At 52.2% G+C, this 728-nt stretch overlaps 1 protein-coding gene across 1 annotated transcript in view; it reads right to left on the minus strand.

Moving 5' to 3' along the window:
- Positions 1 to 281: 281 nt before the first annotated feature.
- Positions 282 to 728, minus strand: part of T265_02074 (hypothetical protein) — a gene marked incomplete at both ends in the record, with an annotated part of 6,957 nt that continues 6,510 nt past the window's right edge. The window contains one exon of the mRNA XM_009166233.1: positions 282 to 454. Coding sequence (XP_009164497.1) covers positions 282 to 454 — 173 coding nt within the window. The remainder of the gene's footprint in view (positions 455 to 728) is intronic.

The raw sequence follows: 728 nt of genomic DNA on the forward strand, positions 1-728 counted from the left end.
TTGCTGGGTCAACGGTAAAAAACCTGTTTGCCAAGCTTTGTTCAAACAGGGCGTAAGTAAGAATTAGGTCCCCTCGGAGGCGACGGTACTCCAGGGGAAAGAGATCAAGCATCGCGAGACGCATTTCGTAGTCCACGGACTTGAGGCCGGCAACCATTCTCGTGGCGGCCCGCTGGTGGTGGGTCTGAAGATGCGCTATGAGTGAAATACTTGTTTGGCCCCACAGCCCAGCCATTCACACATACACACAGCACCGGTGCACCTCTACTTGACAGAGTGATTCACACCAATGCAGATCTGGCAGAATGCACGAGGGACGATAACCTCGTGTGGTGGACGGGTACGCCCTGCAGGGAGGGTCGCCCTGTTACGATGCACCATGGTGCATTCGTATACTCACCACCCCTCCAGTAGCACGGGTGTATCGCCCATCGCCGGTGGTTCTGAGACTGGCCTTTAATTCAAGAAAACCAAAAAAGGGCAGCGTTGCTGTTTGTATGTAGCTGGATTGGCCTTGTTCCGGTTGTCACTTGTCCCACAACACCAAGAAATACAAGCGGACGGAAGACAGCTGTCCTCCCGTTTGTTCTAAAGAAAGAATATAAAAAAACATTCATGCATGGGGTAGCCTGAGAGTACCTGTAAGGCATACGGCTAACGTCGACGTGCAAGGTGTTGCCACTCTCGTCTTAGTAGAGCCACACCACCTCTAGTCCACTTCATCATTC

The sequence above is a fragment of the Opisthorchis viverrini genome (genome assembly GCF_000715545.1).
Source record: "Opisthorchis viverrini unplaced genomic scaffold opera_v5_24, whole genome shotgun sequence".
NCBI classification, from domain to species: domain Eukaryota; kingdom Metazoa; phylum Platyhelminthes; class Trematoda; order Opisthorchiida; family Opisthorchiidae; genus Opisthorchis; species Opisthorchis viverrini.